This window comes from Condylura cristata, unplaced genomic scaffold (genome assembly GCF_000260355.1).
Source record: "Condylura cristata isolate star-nosed mole 26May11 unplaced genomic scaffold, ConCri1.0 scaffold00018, whole genome shotgun sequence".
Classification (NCBI taxonomy): domain Eukaryota; kingdom Metazoa; phylum Chordata; class Mammalia; order Eulipotyphla; family Talpidae; genus Condylura; species Condylura cristata.
The window spans coordinates 11929212-11947378 of NW_004567119.1; the positions used below are offsets into that span (position 1 = coordinate 11929212).

The 18167-nt window shown below is 38.3% G+C and overlaps 1 protein-coding gene across 4 annotated transcripts in view; it reads left to right on the forward strand.

Moving 5' to 3' along the window:
• The window catches only part of ARFIP1 (ADP-ribosylation factor interacting protein 1), a 65740-nt gene that overhangs the window by 40246 nt on the left and 7327 nt on the right, over positions 1-18167 (forward strand). For all 4 annotated transcript variants that reach the window (XM_004685330.2, XM_012727004.1, XM_012727007.1 and 1 more), the window contains 2 exons: positions 4209-4366; positions 9285-9459. In XM_004685330.2, the coding sequence (XP_004685387.1) occupies positions 4209-4366; positions 9285-9459 (333 nt within the window). The remainder of the gene's footprint in view (positions 1-4208; positions 4367-9284; positions 9460-18167) is intronic.

Consider the following 18167-nt stretch of genomic DNA (forward strand, 5'->3'; position numbering starts at 1 on the left):
AATACAATAGGAAAGTAAATACTTTTTGTTTGTTGCAAAAATCTGTAGAAAGCATTTTAGTTTTTCTTTAATATTCACGCAACACAATTGAGAACTTAGAATTTTTCCTTTTCTGCCCTTAATGGCTAAGAGTAGTCAATACTAGAGGAAGACATTTCACAGTTGCTAGACAAATCAGAACAGAATGCAGAGATGAAGTCTTACATTGGCAAAACTGATAATATATATGAACTCTCAGGCTGAGTCCTCACATGATATCATAGATGAATTTTCTTAAGTTCAAGTGTCAGTGAATAGGAGTATATTTTTTAGAATAGAAAGGAAATGGTGTTTTATGGATCAATAGTCTCCAGAGAATCAGAACAAACAGTACGTATAGATTCATAGAGATTGATTTTCTCTAGCAGTTACATAGCATCAGTACATCCCAAAACTTGCAGGGGGACCTGACAGATAGAAGACCCATGGAGAATTGTGTTTTGAGGCCCTTCTTGCTCAGGAGAGGTTAGTCTTTGTTTTATTAAGACCTACAGCTGATTGGAGAGGCCCACCCATTGACGTAAGCATGCTAAAGTCAATTTTAAAATATCTGCAATATTTATCATTGCAAATTTAATTACATCAGCAAAATCTGTACCTTCATAGAGGTTTCTATATTGGTGTTTGACCAACTGGACAGCATCGGCAAGTGGACACATTAAGTTAACCTTCGCAGCCAACCCGCTGCCAACTTAGCACGATACACATCTCCTTAAACCATACTTAACCTCCAGCTAAAGTCGTTAACATACTTCCACTGAACCTGATACAACATCCCTGTGTAGAAAGACACAGCAGCTCTTTCCATAGAAAAGAAAGCAAAGGTTTTGAATAGCATTCACTTTCTTTCTTGATACCCTAGAATGTAAGTACTATGATATAAAATTAGCAGTACCTAAAAAATTATAAAGTTAATATAGTACAAGAGGATATAAAAAGAAAGACCTGTACCTTGTATTCCTCCTTTCCCAAAGGGTCCTGTGAGCATAACTATCCTCCTTCCACTATTCATTCCTATTGCATGGAATATGCATCTTAACCTTCCCTGTGTCTTTGCCTGGTGGACGACTCAGTTTTCATTCCTAGGTCTGGGCCACTAGTATTCCTGCCTGAAGTGGATGGTTGTAGTCTTCCATTACTCTTAAACACAGGGCGTGGCAGTACTTTGCCCTGGCACGCAGCCTGTTTCCAGGCATGCCCTTGCTTACCGCATGTTAGAGTAGCTGTCTAATTTTCCTTACTGGTAAGGGCCAGTCACACCAGCCTACAGAATAACCTTCTCCTTTGCCTCTTGATTCTTTTTGACGAGATTTGTAGAGCAGCAAAGAACAGGTGTCCACTGCCTTCCACTGTTTGCTGTACTGGCTAAAATCCTTGGGAGATGCGGCCAACACCTGGCATATAGTGGCACTGACAGGATTAATGGTGGTTCTTATAGCTGCTGTTGGGATTGTGGTATCCGAGAGTCAAAGAATATTAAGATTAATCCAATTCCTTTATTTAGTCTGGAGAGACAACCAATATTTAACAATAAAAAGCAAAAACTCAGTCTCCTGTCAGGAATAGAAAATGACCTTTCAATGAATGTCCGTCATCTGTCAGAAATTTCATACAAGTTACTGTTTTTCCTTGTAAGGAAATTAACTTTTTATTAGTAATGAAGCTGGGCCCAAAGAATTTGAGATATTCAGGAAACACACAGCTTCAGTCAGTGGCAGACTCAAAGGTATGAACACTTTGCCAGCTTGAATCCCTGATCTGGACTTTGACCGTTCATCACATGCTTTCTGGCTAATAGATATACCATGGCCCTTCACTAGCTTGTAGTTCCCCATCTAGAGGTCACCTCTCCATCAAGATCAGGAAAATCCATACAGTCGCTATTACTGTTTATTATCAGTGCTTGTGATTCTAGATTTTAACTGCTATGAATTATTTAGAATAGCCTTTTTGTTTCTGATTAAGTAACAGTTTGTATTACTAAAACTTGATGTTTTTACACCTATCAGGTGCTTCTATTACTCACTCCCTAAACTTCAACAGGAAAATCATGTCTGGTAAATTTATATCTGGAAAATATTGTCAATGATGGAGGAGATGCTAGGAAGAAAAAAAAAAGGAGTGTTTTGAAACTTTGTTCTCTCTTTATAGAGAGATAATCAAGTTTGTCAAGCAGGGAACTATTTGGCCTTCCTTATTCTGTGACAGTTACAGCTACAGCCCAGTTCTTGGTGTACATGCCCTTTAATTATTTTATGTTTAGTTTGCTAAGGCAGATGACAGTAGTGCATGAAATGCCCCTGCCCAACAGAGAATACTAAAATTATTTATCAACTAGGTCAAGTTTAGGAGTCATGTGTTATCTTCTTTTCAGCATTAAAAAGTCATGTTTAATTATACATTTATTTGCAGCCTATACACAAGCATAGGTATGTTCATTTCTTTCTAGGGTCCCAGTTGTGTTTTATCTTTCACCACTGTCTTTTACATTTATAGCAAAAAGCTTTTCATTCTAGCCAGTTTTCAGATTATACATCAAGAACCTAAATTTTGTACACATTTTCTTTCAGGATTGTAGGTGAGACTTGTCACTCATGAAACAGCAGTCTCAGTGTGTGCTTCCTTTCTGCTCTGAGTTTAGGCCTGTTTCCTTACTTGTTAATATAGGCTTCCAAGTTCTGCCATTTCAATCTGCTACTCGTTCATCTTAGTGTAGTTTTTTATATCTTTGTTTTTAGCAAATGAGCAGCCCTCTAAATTGTATAGGCTAATAACATTTGCAAAGTTAGTAATACAGAATTGTGGATATTGAGAATGCTTAGAAATGAGTGGTATTACAAGGATATGATGTAATGACATAATACTTGGTTCTACCACCAGTAAAAAGTTTCCTTTTTATGATGAACTATAATATTTATAGCCATTTCAACTTTCATATTTGTCTTCATTTGTGTTGACTTATTTTACCTTTACCTCTTAATGATGCCAGTGTAATGTGAACTTTTTTTTAAAGTTGGAAGATGATTTTTTTCCTCCTGTATTTTTTCTAGTTCCACTAACCTGCTTTGGTCTTCAGTGCATATTGTAAACACGTGATGCCAGAGAGCTTTAGCTGTCCTGCCTCCACCTAGTTTACTCATACACTGATTGATACTCCTTTTATGTAATCCTGTATCTGCCGATATTGGCCCATCAGGATCTAAAATTTTGAAAATGGAGTCCAGAGTAGTTACATGAACCTCTCTTACATGAAAAATCCTTTTAGCATACTAAAGATGATTTTACTTCTGATATTTACTGAATTATCGAGTATTTTAACACTTAGAAATTTAATCACAGGTATAGCACTAGCGTTACATTTGCATTTTCCTAAGGTTCTATTTAATTTAATATTAAATTGCTTTCAACTAAAATTAAACAGTGCTTTATACCAAACTTAAGAACTCATATTTAATGACACAGCTTACAAATGTTGTCTTTGGTCGGATATGTTCCTGATAATTAACTATTCAAACTTGAACAAAAAGCTTTCACTGCTGAAAGATTAGAGTGAGTGCTTGCCATATCTGAAGGACATGGAGGATGCTTACTGAGTCCAGACTCAGTTTATTCAGAGGGAAAAGAACTAAAGCTGGTGCTGAGTGATCCTCCCTCTGCTGTGGGCTGGACAGACCTGAACTTGGTTGTCAGCTGCTCACTACGTTTACACAGAAATGTGTGTTGTTAATATTTATACTTAGAAGAGATTCCATCAAAACACCAAAAATTGCCATTTGTTCTATGTCTGAAAGTTTTAGCCAATTGTTACCTAATTTGGTTGTGAAAGTTATAGTTTCACTGATTAATAATCTGCTATATAGTTCTTCCTAACAGCTGTGCTTACAATATCATAGAAACAAAGTTTATAGTACAGGGTAGTTCAGCCTTTTAAAATTATTTGATTTTCTGTATACATTTGAGCTAATGACAATTTTAGCCTACTAGACTTTTTTCTTTAACTGTCCATGTAGTTGTGATTCAGATTCCTATTTATTAAAAGATTGAAAGAAACAATCTATGCCCAGCATTTTTAAATCAAGTATCTTCCCACCAGTGGTGTGTTTGAGAACTTTTTTAGTCTCTTTTGCTTATTTATTACAGGATAAGTTAAGGTGACTTCTTTGTTTTAGGAAGAATTTGGCTATAATGCAGATACCCAGAAGCTGCTGGCTAAAAATGGAGAGACTCTTCTTGGGGCCATTAATTTTTTCATTGCCAGTGTGAACACTTTGGTGAATAAAACAATTGAAGATACATTAATGACTGTGAAACAGTACGAAAGTGCCAGGTAGGTATACATTTTCACTGTATTGCCCAGCAGACAGTAACTGTCTCAGTGAACGGTTTTGGCTGCAAACAAAAACCCAACTCTGACCGATATGGGCAGAAAAACAATGTATTAAAAGGCCATATGGGCTAGCCCGCAGAACTAACAATAAGGCGTGAGAGCAGACTCGAGGTGATGCTTAGTGTGTTCTACCAGGTAGATACTAGATGACCTTGATAATCTACCCTGAAGTTAACCTTGTTACCTACTTTTCTTTTTACTATTTCCCAATGTAACAGTTACCTGCTACTGCAGCAGCCAGACTCGGACTTTCAATTTCTCTGAAGCTCTCACCTCAGCTTTACATACGTGATTTTGTTTATATTGCAAATACCAACTCCCTGATCTTCCCTTTATCCAAATTATAACCAGCCTTCAAATGATCGCACTTTTACAAACTCTTATATTCATAATTTGCTTTGTATTTTCATAACTGTTTCTAATGCAGTGTTTCATACATTTCATACCCACACACAGCACAACTTATCCATAACCATCCTGTTAGGTAAATAAAGTACATATTAATAATACTTAATAAATGTTGGAAAAGCAGCAGACTATCATAGTACTTTTAGATTTGATTTTAAGCCCAACTTTTTTCCTCACTCACTTTAATTTCCTTTGGGTTTTTCCCTCTGAACACTTGGAATTCTTATTTTCTGTTATACTTTTTATAGTGTATTTAAAGATGAGTGTAAACTTTACCTTTTAGAAGTATAACTTTACTTTTTTTGGCCTGATGCCCTAGTTTAATGATGTGAGAAATGCCTATGAAAACTCTAAACTCGTCTCATCTTTTTTGCATTTGACTGCTTATTCTTAAGTATATATTTCTTTATGACTTACATAAGTCAAAGCCCAAATCACTTACACAGTTTGCTTTTGATCTTTTACAAGAAGAGATACTTCTGTCCTATGCTGCGTCTATAATTTTCAGTTTAGCATTAACATTTGAGACTCTTACTTGGTCAAGACAAAGAACTGTGGCTTTCTGGTGAGAGGATGGGCCTGGGGCTGTGCGCCTTCTTGTGGGTTTGGGCTTGGTTTCCTACTTTATTTTTTGAGTTATTTACTAACATAGTATTAAAATTAGAGGGTAGAAATTATCAATAGGAAAGCTCTTACTTTCCCAGTTTCATTTTAAATCCCTTTGTGAAAAATCCTTTTGTGGGCATCGTCTGTGTTTTTTCTTTTAAGATTTATTTATTTATTCATACAGTACAGGCCAGAGATGCGGAGGGTGAGAGGATTCACCAGAGACAGAGCGGGGAGCAGAACAGGCAGATTGACGAAGCACACTGCTGAGGGGAGCAGCGGGCGGGTCAGGAGAGGTCTGCCGCGCCATGTGGATCTCCTGTGGGGCAGGCGGGGATTGAACTCACCCGGAAGCGGCTTAAGCTTCTTAGTGCAGTGCTTTAACCCGCTGCGCCACCAGGGAGGGCCCATCGTCTGTATTTTTCAAAGGCTCTGTTACGTACAAGTTTCATTCTATAAATTTTATTTGGTTCTTTTCCAAAGCTGTCTACTCCTTCATAATATCCTGATTTATATATAATGAATACTCTCCCTTTTTAGCTCCTGGCTCATTTTAAACATTCTGGTGTTCTGATTTTTTTTTAGGGTGCTTTATTTATTTTTTTGTCCCCTCCCTTTCAGATTGTTTTAATATTAGGAAATTTTAAATATGAAAATTGTTTTGTTCTAAAAAGAACTCTTGTAACCTTTCAGTTAAGAACTATATGAATCTAGTTTCTGTTTATTTTTGTAATTGTCTACCTATCCCAAAATGCATTTTTTGGTATATATTTTTGCCCACTATATTTTAAAATATAAAATTTATTTTAGTCCTGTAATATCTTTTCTCTTTCACCTTTTTCTTACTGTTAAAAATATTAACTGTTAGGCCAGCCCTGCATTAAACTGTATTAAACACAGATCTGTTAGACAGACCATTCTTCACCCACAAAACATGTTACATTTCATTTGTAGAAGAGAAAAATAAGCCTCTGGAGGCCTGATAGTTTACGGACATGGACCCCACTTGAGAGCCATGATGGAAACCCCTGGGCACCCCACCTGCCTCTTTTGATCAGTCAACCCTAAACTTAAATTGAGTTAATCTCGTGTGTTAATACTCAGTTTTGTTTAAATAATGTCATGTCTTGTGATTATAAGTCTGACAAAGTACAGTGTTACATAAGATCTGAACTTCTGCAACATATAGGTCTGATTAACATTATCTCTTCAGGAGTCAAAAAGTATCCCAGATTAAAAGTTCTTCAGTAGCTGGCTTTTCTTCATGATCAACCCCAGAATTTACTGACCCATAGGGCAAAGGTTGTCCATTTGATCTGCACAAAAAAGTGGCAATTTAGAGTCTGGGTGGCCTTTTAATGCTCCCTATTATGCATTGTGTCCCAGCATTTCCTAGCCCTCTGGTGCTTCATGTATAGAGAAATCTTAGAACAGCTCATTCAGTGCTTCTCTAGGGTAGCACCAAACAAGGAAGTCAATTGTGGTCAACACTTTGCAAATGTGGACACCTGTCCTCTAGGAGTTTTACTTCAGCCATAATGTAGCCAGCTACCACTAACTTGATCAAACCGTGGACTCAGTTCAGACTGGCATTTTGCAAACTCTGTACTGCTCTTCCCGGTGGTAATGAGCACTATTAGAGAAAGTCCTTTGGGAAGTTGTACCTTGATACCAACTGCAAACTAGATGTCAAAATTAGGGGATGTGTAGTTAGTATTAAAACTTTGACTGTTTAAATTAATCCCTATTATTTAGAAATGTGTTCAAAGGGTATCAAAATACATTTGCCTTCCTGTTAAATCACCACATGCTGCTATCTATTTTGTTTCACTTTTTTCCTCTTTTGATTTCTTCCTGCATTTAATTTCTTACTGTTGCTACCAACGAGCCCTCTTCTAACTTGGCCATAATAATAAGCGCGGTAAAGGTGCTGTTGTTGCCATGAGTCCTAAGAATTTATATATGTGTGTGTGTGTGTGTGTGTGTGTGTGTGTGTGTGTGTGTGAAGTTTTGATAGAGGTTATTTATTCCTATTTATAGATAAAAAACTAAAGCAGGAAGAAAGCATTAGCTGAAGCTTTCAAGCCAGAGCAGGACAGAGTGGTCATTCAGCTTGGCGGCAGAACTAGCTTGTGTCATACCAAGTCAGTCTTGACTACTCAGTCTTTTCCATCTGCCACTGTACGACTCAGTGCCTTGTTTCTGTTTTGCACAGAGTGTTCTGATAGTTTCGCCGCTTCTGATTCCTTAATCTTCTACTCCAGTCCGTCTTCATTTCCTTACACTACCACTAGACTCATCTTTCTGTGCTAAATAAAGAGAATCTTGTCATTTATTAGAAAGCATTTTCCCGATGGCTTCCTATCCTTCATCCTGCTGGATTAAATCTGATACCTTTAGTGTGGTCATTCAGGCCCTGGTTTAATCTCAGTCCTGCCTACCCTGACTTCGATTCCTTCCATTACTGAGTTCTAACTTGCCTAAGTTCTTCCATATTAATCACCTCCCACTCGTGCTGTGGCACCTTTTGAGTCTGTGCCTTTGTCCATAGTACACTCTTCTTGAAATGTTCTAGCCATTTCCCTGTCCCAGTTCACCTAGGAAGTGTAAATAAACATCCTTTAAAATTTAATTCTAATGTTAACTGTGCCCTGAGATGCCTTTAGATTCCTGAGTAAGGTAATTCTTCCTCCTAATGCTCACCATCCCTTATCTTCGCCCATCTCCTCTCATTTTTACACATTTTCTCATTTTGCTGTAGTTGTCTAAGAGCTTCCCTCCCTCTAGACTGTAAGCTACTTAAGAATAAACTTTATCTGTTCTTCTGACCTGGGCACTGAATATTCCTTAAGTGAATGAATTTATCAGAAAATGAGGGATTTTCTTTTGAACCTGAAAGATCAAGTGGTTAAATTAGATAAGTTGTTAGTAAGTTTGGCTCGGTATATTTGTTGTTGAAATAAATGCAATAAAATTTATGTTATATTTTCTAAAATATTCTTGATTCCCAGGACAGGAGATGTAAGTAGTTCTACAGATACTTGAATAAAGACCTTTAGATTTAGAGCTTTGTTGTATTTGTTTTGACTAAACCAGAGGTCACTTTGCTTCTTGCCGGATAAATCACTGTCTAATCAACATGTAGTGCTGTCATTCACAGAGGCTGTCATAGAAGTAGTATGAGGAGCTATGGGGTTAACTGTTTTGGTTAACGTGACACAAAGTGAGGCGTTGCCAGGAACACACAGCTGCCAGTTGCTCTGTAACGGATGCCATTGTCCATGCTAATACTAATGTTACGGGGGTCCATCAAGAGCTGCTGTGTACCTTACGGCAGCCACTGGCCATGTCTGCTGTTGAGCACTTAAAATATGGCTATTCTGAAGTGTGAAGGAAATATGAAATACACAATGGATTTCAAAGACCCGGAGCTCATCCAAGGAAGTAAAATGTAACTCATTATCAATTTTTTTACATTGAAGACATGTTACAGTTTATATTTTAGATGTGTTAGATAAAATAAAATGTTATTACCAAAGCAGGAAAATTGGATTTATTGGTTTCATGTGCCTATTAGAAGTTTTAACTTGCTTATGTGACTTGCATTGTACATTTTGTGTGTGTTGCTGACTTTGACTACCTTCAGCTACCCCACTGTAACTTCCTTTTACCAATCAAAGTATGTCATTCTAAAGCCTGATGTTTCACCAACATTAGTCATTTTGCATGGGGTTTAATCACTACCATAGATCTAGTTGGCATTCGGTTTTGACATTGTCTGGTTCTTAAATTTATCCGTTAGTACTATATTTTGAGTATGCTTCACTTACTCTCTTCTTTCCAGGATTGAATATGATGCTTATCGCACTGATTTGGAAGAATTAAATCTAGGACCACGTGATGCAAACACTTTGCCAAAGATCGAGCAGTCACAGCATATGTTCCAGACACACAAAGAAAAATATGATAAAATGCGCAATGATGTCTCCATAAAACTGAAATTTTTAGAAGAAAATAAGGTAAAGGTGTTCTTTTCCTTTTTTCTGTGGACTGCAAAAAAAAAAAATGTCATCACCCAATAGAAAGAGAAATCAAATTATGTGTTTTTAGCAATACACATGGGGATTCATCAAAGTCAAAGAAATAAAGTTCCTGTCTTCTTTGAAGCTTACATTCTTAGCATTAGTATCAATAGGTACTTATTTTAAAAAAAGATTTATTTCTTTATGCATACCAACTGGGGTATAGGCCAGAGGCCTGCGGGTGGGGGTGGGAGTGGGGTGTGAGGATCACCAGAGGCAGAGTAGGGAACAGAACAGGCAGATCAACTAAAATACACTGAGGGGAGCAGCGGGCAAGATAAGAGAGATCTGCCACCCCATGTGGGGCACCTTCCTGGCTGAGGATCAAATTCGTGCTGCAGGGGCTGCAGGTAGCTTCCTAGTGTTGCTCTTTAAATCCTTGTGCCACCAGGGAAGCCCTCAGTAGATACTTTGATATGTCACATTTTATGCATGAGTCAGCTTGTTTTACTTTATGTCATGGTGCCCTTCACTTCTCATCTTCTAGAGCTCTGTCTTCCACACCTGTTCGCTGTAATGATATTCCTCACTTGTTAGAAAGAGGTGATGACATACGTAAGCTCTTCTTCCTGGCCCAGGAGCACTTCTCCCAGATTCTGGAACGTCAGAATCAAACGCTGTTTGGCCTGTCTAAATCTAGCACCATCGAGCCAGCCTGAAGTAGCTCTGAAGCATAGCTGTAGTTGCTAGGTGAGGAGGAGAGGCAGAAAAGAAAGTGTATGCTTTCTCCTTAGCCCTTTCTTTGTGTCCCTTTTAATTGGCCTCTGCTCCAGAGTTGAACAGTTTAGTCAAATGAACAGGCAAGTTGTACTCTTTTGCAAAACTCTTTTATTTAGAACTAGAGCCGCACTCACCACCTTGCCAGCTTTATGGCTGTGCGCAAGGTGCTTTGTCTCTCGAAGCTCTGTATTTTCCTTAGGAAAAAGGGTAAATCAAGACACTGTGGTGAGTAAGTGAGAGAAAAAAAATGCATTTTCTTATGTAAAGTATCATTTACAAGTATTTGTGGGACCCCGTATGTGTTGGAGAAGAAAGATGGAAGGATAAAGAGAAGGAAAGTAGAACACCTCCCAGTGACCCCTCACCTGGTTTGCTTCTATAGAGAAGCTAGGTGACTTTTCTGTCTGCAGCCCATCTGCTCGTGGCAGTAAGCAAAAAGCTGTTATCTGGACACAGCTTAAGCCTCTCTTTCAGGCACACTGGTGTAGTACCCAGCCCTAGAGCAGCACCATAAGAACTGGGTGCAAACACACCATCTGCACTGTCCCGGGAGCCACACACAAGAACGGTTGTTGGCCATGAAGCAATGCTAGTGTAGTAAATCTGTTGTATTTCAGCATTTAAGTAATGCTGAAAGCTAATTTTAATTAAAACTTGACCACATATGGCTAGTGTCTATCATATTGGATAGCCCAAATTCTAACCTTTACAATTTCTAATTTGAGGAAACTTGCTTAATCTCTCTGACATAAAGGCAATGGACATATCTACTTTGTAAGGTTGCTTTTGAGTAATAGTAATACTGTATAAAGCTCCCAGTAAATGCTTTGACAACAACTTAAGATCTTAATAAGCCATCCCTGCTGGTATTGGAGACAGTGAGTCTATTACAATTTTATTGTGTAGAAAACAGGTACAGCTTGTTTATTCATTTGTTAAGCAATCCAAAGAAATATGTGCAAGTTACGGGCACAGATAACAAGTTCAGCAGTAGCATGGACATCTTCCAGAGCCACAGAAGAGAACTTTCAGCCTCTTGACAGTTCGGAAGTGTGTGTGTCCTAAGAGGCAGAGCGCCTGTGTGGCAGGGGGAATGGCCTGTGTGTAGGAATCAAGCACTGTGTGTTCATAAACGAGTAGCCTCTCGGAGTGAGCGTAAACTTCCTGAGCCTCCCGGAGACGGCATCCGAGGGTCACTGGCAGCCAGACTGCTGCACCGTGAGCCACTGACTTGCCTCAGAGCACTGCGCACTGAGCAGCCAGGCCGTCTCTACAAATCTTGAATGTCAGTCAGGTGGCTCACATGCAACTTTGTCCTTTTGTCATTGAAGAATTGTTCAAGTTGGGAGTCACAGAAGAAAAATGATTTTAAAATGCCCTTCAGGCACAGTAACGTAAGGGAAGAAAGTAGCAGCACACAAACCAGTCAGGAATCTGTTAGGGCCAGATGAAGCGATTAGGGCCTGGACTGAGTCCTGTGACAGCAACAGGAGAAACAGCCCTTTCACAGCTGCGCGACAGGGATTGGGAAATGAGGCAGGAGGCTGGCTGGGCTTACAGGGGGTAGAGGGGCGGGAGGGGTTTGTTCTGCTTAGCCAGTGTTTAGCTTGTGCAGAAGACAAGGTACTCACAGGAAGCTAATGATGTGAGTTAGGAGTTTGGATGGGCTGGGTCAGGGCTTCAGAGATTTAGGTGTGAAAGTCATTGCATTGAGAATAACATTGCCATTGTGTCTCCTTTTGATCTTTATGACTATAAATTTTTTAAAAAGACCATTGCCTTTCTCAAGGGTTATGTTCTCAGCCTAAAGACACTCTTTGGTCTTCCCACAGTTGTCATAAAGCTGAATTTGAATTTGAACTCCATAATTATCTGTCTAAAGTAAAATCTGTTTTAAAACTTGAGTTTTTCTTTTCTATTAAACACTTCAAAACCATAAAGAGATAATTTTAGGCAATATATAACTATAGTTTGGCTGGGACTAAGATCCATGGAAAAAAAAAACTTTTGTTTTTTAAAGATTTGTTTATTTATGCACACAGAACTAGGGTACAGGCCAGAGTGCAGGGGCAGTGAGAGGATTCACCAGAGACAGAGTGGGGAGCAGAACAGGCAGATCTACAAAGTACTGTTGAAGGGAGCACTGGGAGAAACAGAAGAGGTCTGCTGAGCCATGTGGTCACTTCCAGGGCCGGGGATTGAACTCGCACTGAAAGCGGCTGTGGCCAGCTTGCTGTGCTGCATCCTAACCCTTTGCGCCACCAGGGAGGGCCTGATAAAACTTTTCTTATTGAGCAATTTTGCCCCTTTTATTTTTAGTAGCTTTAACAAAGGAAGGAAAAAGCAAACCTTTCCACGTAGGAGCTATCCATCACTGCTGTTTGATTTCTTACAAGTTTGAAATACCTCAAATCTGGGTTTCTTATTCTGTTGTTAAACTACAGCTGAGTTTGTATCTTAATATCGTTATTATATGCATTAGTTGTCAGGTGACATACTGAGCACTTGAATTTTATTTTAACAAAATACCCTCTTCCTATTAAATATTGTGTATTGAGCGTTTGAAAAACGCTTTCAGGAACACCTGTGAATGTGCTGTTCTTACCTTGTACTCTGGTGATGTCCTGAAGCTATACTTTTTTTTTTTAAGCTGGGTTGGGCATATTTTTGTTTTGGTTTGGCTTTCTGTCTCCTATCATGGCTTTTGGAGTATCTAAAATGCGTGGTCAGGTAACCAAACACCTGGAGTAGTGCACACAGTGAAAGCAAATAGTCATCGAGTAAAAGCCAAAGTACCTTTCTTTCTTGTGACTGTACTAATAATTTTTAGTGATCAAACATGGAGAATGTTTTTGTTTCATTCTTAAACCTTTTAAAAAAAATTTCATAGGGATTGTGAAATGGACTCGCAGTTATATTTAGGAGACAGGTGTTTGCGTGCACTTAGTTCACTTGCCTTCTCCCTAGTGAAACAAAGGGAATAGGTCTTTTAGATCGATGCATTCCCTTGTCAGTGCGTGCATGCGTGCTGAGCGCCAAGTCTGTATTTACCCACAATGGAAGCCGTGAACCTTCCATTATTTACAACCTGTACTCTCCACCTGTGCCGTGGCATACTGTGTTTACCTTTAACCTGAACAACCCTTAATAATCTGCAGTCTCTCCCTTGATTACTGACCAATGCTGTACTGCCTAGCTGGCAACACTGTCACTTGTCTTTAATGTTTCTTCCTTCGCCAGTATTTCTGCTTTCCTAGACCTTTAAATAATGGAATGAGTTCTTTTGTCATTTAAGGTAGTTTATTTACTTTTTGCTCTTCCTTCTCGGACTCAAAACGACTATTTTTGTAAAGAGAAAGGAAATAGAAATTTCTGGTGCTCTGTGCCTTCTTCACAGCGCTGCTGAAGAGTCTCCTGCTGGGCAGGCGTGTCTGCGAGTGGCGGCTGCCATGGCAGGGCAGTGAGGGGGGTGTCTGAGGGTCAAGCTTGGACAGGGTAGGAGGGTAAGTCGTGCAGAGAAGGCAAAGTGAGCTCTTGGAAACCCTCTATTGTCTACAAAGTGGGTACTGTTAGCCTGGAAAGAGGAAGCAAACTTAGAGGAAAATAGGCAGATCAATGTGAATAACCCATTAAAAAATTTTTTATATGACTTGCAGCCCCATGGAATTTGGAAAAGTAATTTAAAATTATTTATTTCCCTCAAGAGAACTTTGGCTTGGGAATAGTAAAGCTCCTTTCGAGACCACTCACGTATTGGGGGGAAAGACCCTGAATATATTAAAAGTGTCAAAGGAGGTTAGGATATAAATAAAAACTAAGGATCCCATTAATTTATTATGTTCTTATATTTTAAGAAACATAAAATATACTCTTTATAGTAAATCAGTTAATTAGTTATAATCATCAAATAGAGGTTTTCCCTCCTAATCATATGTCAGTGACTTACAAGATGCTAAGGGGTACCAAAAAAAGTGAATTGAACTTGGGACCTACCCTGGACATATATTCGATTACTAATAAAGCTACTTCATTAAGACAAAAAAACTTGTCTTAAAAGTCATTATTCTGAACCTTAATTAATGAAGAAATTGTTGCTTTTATTGACACTGTGTTTCATATATAATCTTTATGCAAAAATATCCCCATACATTAAGGTTTCTTTTTTAATATATTACCTGATATATTATTTCTCCTCTTAATATATTCAGATTTATTTTATATGTATCTCATGAATTTAGCTTTTCAAAGAAAAAATATCGAGTGCACTAAAGTGGTGAGGCAGTGGAGGACCAGGCAGAGGAGAAAAGCCCAGAAGTAAATAAACACACTCACGTGCTAAGTAGTTAGAGGCTTGAGGAAGATACCCACGTAGTAGGACAGAAAGCCCAGTATATTTTTATTAAAATATGTTATAAATGTTGGGAAGACTTGGACACTTTGCCAAAAGTATTATTAAAACTTGGCCTTGAGAGGAAAGAAGTACAACCATACTACAGAATGGATATTTGTTGGCAGTTTTTAAAAAACATGTCAATAATGACCTAGCTTGCACAAGCAGATAAATTCCTGAAATCGTTTTTTCCCATCCTTTTGACAAAAAGAAAGGAACCCTGATTTTTTACTCTCCATACTTTTAAAATATCCATGCCAGTGACTTACTATCATCTCTTACTCTAAGCTTAAACAGTATGATGCTGGTATTTGCTCATAGGTTAAGTGAAATTAACTTTCACAGATAGGTAAGACAACCCTCCTTGGTTCTGAAGTTCAAAAATAAGAATTTACGGGTTAATAGATGTAAAATAAGCAGCAGTGCCTAATATTCTACCTACACTCTGGTGTATTCCCTTACTCATGCAAATATATTTACAGATTTAATTTTTGAGGATTTCATCATGTAATTTGACATCATTTCTTGTGGTTTTCACTAACTTAACACATATATATCAGGTACATACTACACCAGCAAGTGTTGGGGATGTTGTTGATACACAGTGAGTAAAAGTAAAGGCAGCTTCAAAGAGGTTATAACCCAGGAATAGAAACATAAATATATATCAAAATACATATATAAAATTGTGACTGACCAGTGTTCTCAAAGGAGAGGTCTGTTAAGAGTGGCCAGGACAGGCTTCCATGAAAAGATGATGTCGAGTGTTAAAAGCAAAGTGAAAAGCAGGAAATGAGACAGTTCCAGGTAGAGTGAGAGATGGTGGAACCACAGTATGGCAGGACAGGATGTGGTGTAGCAGGAAGGCGGAAGTGAGCAGGGTCTAGACCACGCAGGACTTAGCTACCACAAGGAAAAGGGTGTTTTACCACCAGTGGAAAGCCGTGGAAAGAATTCTTGGCAATTGCCATATAAAGTAGTGATATCATACACGCCTCAGAGCCCCACGTCACTTAATTTTACCAGCTTCGGGTACCCAAAGGCACTTTGCTAAGTGCTCTGATGAAGGTGGGTATTTCGGTGATCAGTATATGACTTAAACAAATCACTAATGATCTGTGTAGGTGTTAGTGGTGGTAGTTGTACAGCACTTTTTTCATCCGTAGTAGTTAGAGTATCTCAGTTTACCTGAATATTAGTAAATATAGTAAAACCTTAATATTTCTGAGTATGGTCTCACAGGTGCTGCTGTGCTGAAGAATTTGACTTTGCTTTGCTCCTTTAACCTTCTTTTCAGGTCTCTAAATAATAACTCCGCACCGCATGTTGACATATGTATGTTCCTTCCTTGACTCATCCACACTTTGCTTTTGTTATATTTGCTTTTTGTTATATTTTAAAAACCATTTGATAAGTAGATTCTTTCTTTATTCTCCTTAAAACTGTAACAATCTGGTTTTCTAGCCTTATTTCTTCCTTTAAATTTAAAAAAAAAATGCGTTCTTACAATAAAATTTTTGACATCCTTGTTTCGGATTACTATACCTAACTCCTTGCCGACAGATGATGTTTCATCAGTTACCTTCTTTTCAAACAGCTGCCTTCCCCTTGCATGAGATACTTTTCTGTAATCTGCCTCCTCAGTGACTTGTTGAAACCTATCCCAGTAAGTCAGGAGTAAAGTCTGTTCTACCCCTACTTGTAGTTCGTATTTGTCTTTCCTTCCCTCATCCTTTGCCCAGTGTCCTCACCCATGTTTTTGATGGCGCTTTTCTTTTTCTGCTGGAAGTTGCTTTGACATGATAGGCTCTTCCAAAACTTTTACAAACTAATAAGCTATACTCCCTAAAACTAATAAAAGGCAACAACAGGTATGCTTCCCTGCTTGTTACTCTTCTGGTTTCTTTCTTAATAGAAAAACAGCAGTGACGGGCAGAGGAGGCCCAGAACGCTCCCTGCTTTGACAGGCTAAGGGAAGTCATGACTGCTTCCCCGTTGGCAGTGGGGCCACCCTCCGAAAGGACGGTTTTGTCCATCTTTAAGCCAACTTGTTGCCCCAATAGTGCTGTTCACTTACGTAAGCCTTTGTTTTATAGAATTACTTGGAGAACCAATAATTATTTTGACAAGCTTAACAACTGTAAATATGTTAGAGCTAAAACTTTTAGTTTAACAAGAAATTGCTTTAGCACAGTGTCTCGGAATAGGTATACAGTCTTAATTTGACTTGGGAAAAAACATTCATTTGGTATAAAGTGCCATTTATGACTGATGCCTAGGGAGTAACGCTTATCTTTGAGTTTCTCTGTCAGTAGCTTTGTAGATGTTATTTATCTTCTATCACTACGTGCTGTGTAGGCAGGAGAAAGTTTTCAGTGCAGTCCACTTGGCATCGTCTGTCAGTCCTGCTCTTAAATTCCTCTTACCCCAATACTATTTAAAATGCCAGCTTGTCTCTGCCTTAGTCCCAGTGTTGAAGTTTGTTTTGCCCTTTAACAAGTCAAGTATTGTGCGGCGTATTTTAGGTCATTTGCCAGATGTTGCTGTAACGGTTTTGCTTATGTCTGCTCTGTGATGCTCATTGTCTGGCAGATGCTCGTGAAAGGCCTTTGTAATTGAGTTCACAATGATTTAGCGTGTTTCTGAATTACTGTGATTGTTTCTGATGTTAGGCTTTGAAAATTTGTCAAATTTTTCATCATCCCATTTCTGCCTGGAATTGTTACCTCTGTCTTCTTTTGCTTTTTAATTTTTCTTACCTCATTTTAAATCCCTGCTTTTCTGTTGTCTTTATCCTTATAACCACTTTAAATTTTTTCTAAGTTAGGACATTCATAAAGAGTTCAATATAGATATTCACTCCCTTTCTGAAGTTTTATAGAAAGATTATGTGAGAGGTCACTTTATGATTCTTTATAACTTTAAAAGAATTAACTTCTGTGTCTTTCATCTACTCCCATCCTTGTGTTTCAGTGCGTGTTCTGGGGGTATTTAAATGCATCTGCAGAGCCAGAGATAAAATTAGGATGGAGGTTAAAGCAAATCTTTTCTATATTTCTATCCTTTCTTAAGTGCCTGCCATGCCTTTTGTGTTTGTCTCAGACTTGTTTAAAGACTTCCTAAATGTGTATTCCTTATGAGTAGAAACAGGTTAGAATGGGTGAAAGAATATTGAGTATGAGACTCATCATCTTGGAATAAGGCATCCTGGTACCCCAAGTCCTGACCCATCTGCTTCTTGACTGTCTAACCATAGACAAGTCACTCAGCTATGAGACTGTTATTTCAACTGTTCTGTGAGATAATGGAAGACTGGAGAGAGTCGTTGAAAGGGAGACATTTCAGTATGGAAGCTGCTTAGGATAAGTGACAGCACGTATTTCCAAGATTGAAGAGATTAAAAATGTGTTGCAGCTGCTTTTTAAAGGGAAAATTAAGTAATGGTCTAGGTTTTCAAATTCATTTAGGTTAGAAAGTATATTCGTGTTCGGAATTATTTATTTATTTATTTATTTTTAAAGATTTATTTATTTAT